We start from the raw sequence: 2,353 nt of genomic DNA on the forward strand, positions 1-2,353 counted from the left end.
GTCTTTGGTCTCCTTGGAGGTGTCTTTGGTCACCTCAGAGGTGTCTTTGGTCTCCTTGGAGCATCTTCAGTGACATCTTTCCATCTAAAGTTGCATTTTCATGGGAATTTTGGAAATTTGAGGAGAAAAATGGCCGTTTTCACCACAGTTCTGGAGAAACCTCCTCAGAAACCTCCTCAGATGCCACCACCAACAATTAGGTGCTTAAAATTAAGGGGGAAAAACCTCCAATTTCTCAAGTAGGACTTGAAAAACTTGAATTCTGGTGGGAACTCACCCGAGATGAAGATGGTGGAGTCCTTCTCCTGAGGAAGCCGCGTGCTCCTGATGGAACAGGACACCTTTTGGTTCATGTTCCTCAAGATGATGATGGATTTCTCCACTTCAAAGAAGCCATTTTGGTCTTGGGAGTGGAATTCGGTGAAAGATGGAACCTGTTGACCTTGGAAATCTCTCCAAAACATCTCAGGTTTTGGGTACCAACCGGTTGCTCGACATCCCACCCGGATTCCACCATCTTGGAAATCCTCCACGGAGAAGACGGGGCTGGAACCTGAAACTGGGACAACAACAACAAAACCCCCACCCCAAAAACCCCCTCAAAAACCATGAGCCAAACTGGTCCTGGAGACCTTCTCAAAGCTTCTGGTGAAGGACTCTGGTGAGGTTCTGGTGAAGGACTCGTGGAAACCATCTGAGCTCAGTTTTGGGGACAACCTGAGGTTGATTTATTCACCCTCAACGATCTCCTCAGAGTCAACCATGGAATCACCCAACCCCTTCCACCAGCCTAAAGAGAGGTGGAAGAGGCATGAGATGAAGCCACCTCCACCCAGAAGGACCTTCACCCCCTCTCTGCAGACCACCCAAGGTGAGACCTGATGGTTTTAGGGGGGAAAGTGTTGACTTTGGGACATGGGGAGATGTTTGGTCAACTGCAAGGTCAATGTTCTCCAGCTGGGGAAACACGTGGTGCCCATGTGTGTGTGTGTGTGTCTGGGGACAACGTGGAGACCACGTACTCAAGAGGAGAAGGTGCACAAGGATGTCTCTTTGGGTTCAGCTGTGTCACCTCCTGCTCCTTCCCTGTCACCTCCTTTGAAGCCAACCAGAGATGACTCTGTGGTCCAAGGTGGTTGACTTGGGACACCCAGGAGATCCTTCCCTGTCACCTCCTTTGAAGCCAACCAGAGATGACTCTGTGGTCCAAGGTGGTTGACTTGGGACACCCAGGAGATCCTTCCCTGTCACCTCCTTTGAAGCCAACCAGAGATGACTCTGTGGTCCAAGGTGGTTGGCTTTGGACAACCAGGAGATCCTTCCCTGTCACCTCCTTTGAAGCCAACCAGAGATGACTCTGTGGTCCAAGGTGGTTGACTTGGGACAACCAGGAGATCCTTCCCTGTCACCTCGTTTGAAGCCAACCAGAGATGACTCTGTGGTCCAAGGTGGTTGACCTGGGACACCCAGGAGATCCTTCCCCATCACCTCGTTTGAAGCCAACCAGAGATGACTCTGTGGTTGACCTGGGCCAACCAGGACATTTCTCTTGGGTTGGGGGAGGGTGTTGCTCTATCTAGGAGGTCTCAGGGATTTGGTGATGGGACAACCCATGTTCTACAAGAACCTGAGGTTCAGGAGATGCTTGTGAGGAGCTGGGCTACCAAATAGAGGAGAAACCCAAAGGGGTTTGAGTTGTGGTGGGTCAACGGGACGTGGTCAAGGGTCCACCTTGTAGACAACCCTGACCTCAGGTTTTTTTACCTGCGACCTTCAGCTCCAACGTGGCTTCTTCATAAAAACTCCCATCTTTGACCAGACATTGGTACTGTCCTTCATCACTCAACCTGGTCCTGAGGAGCCTCAAGGAAACGTTCCCCATGGAGATGCCCTCCTTCAAAAACTCTGTCCTCTCCTGGTACTCGGGCATCTGGGAGGAGAAGTGATCCCGACCGCTGTGGTAGAGGTGGACGTAGATGGAGAACCTGGATCGAAACCATCTCACCTCCATGTTCTGGGCATCCAACCCGGGGGAGAGGTGACAAGGCAACACCACATCTTCTCCTACCACGGCTGTGATGGGTTGGTTGGATCCCAGGACTCTGAACTGGGCTGTGGAAGGTGGTGGGTGAGAAGAAGACAGACCTGAGACACGGGAGGGCGAGCGGTTCCGCTGCTACGTCATCATCATCATCATCACGATGACTTAATCATCAACCAAGCGTGGGAAGACCCCACCATGGTGGGTGCAAAGACCCCGGCCTACAGCTGCTGGGTCTGGAAAGTACCCCAAGAAGATGAGGTTGAGGGTGTTGGGGTGGAAACCTTCTTGTGGGGTGAAGAAGCCACCTGG

The 2,353-nt window shown here is 52.0% G+C and overlaps 1 protein-coding gene across 1 annotated transcript; it reads right to left on the bottom strand.

Annotated features, from left to right (window-relative positions):
- Nucleotides 1-277: 277 nt before the first annotated feature.
- LOC104520231 (butyrophilin subfamily 2 member A1) lies at nt 278-2,110 on the bottom strand (the record flags this gene model as incomplete). Its single annotated transcript, XM_010177129.1, has 2 exons — nt 1,765-2,110; nt 278-559 (listed from the first exon to the last, which is right to left on the bottom strand). Coding segments are annotated over exons 1-2 (529 nt in total), but the record flags the coding sequence as incomplete, so codon positions are not given.
- Between the last annotated feature and the right edge of the window lie 243 nt (nt 2,111-2,353).

The sequence above is a fragment of the Antrostomus carolinensis genome, unplaced genomic scaffold (genome assembly GCF_000700745.2).
Source record: "Antrostomus carolinensis isolate BGI_N321 unplaced genomic scaffold, ASM70074v2 scaffold50401, whole genome shotgun sequence".
In the NCBI taxonomy this organism is placed as follows: domain Eukaryota; kingdom Metazoa; phylum Chordata; class Aves; order Caprimulgiformes; family Caprimulgidae; genus Antrostomus; species Antrostomus carolinensis.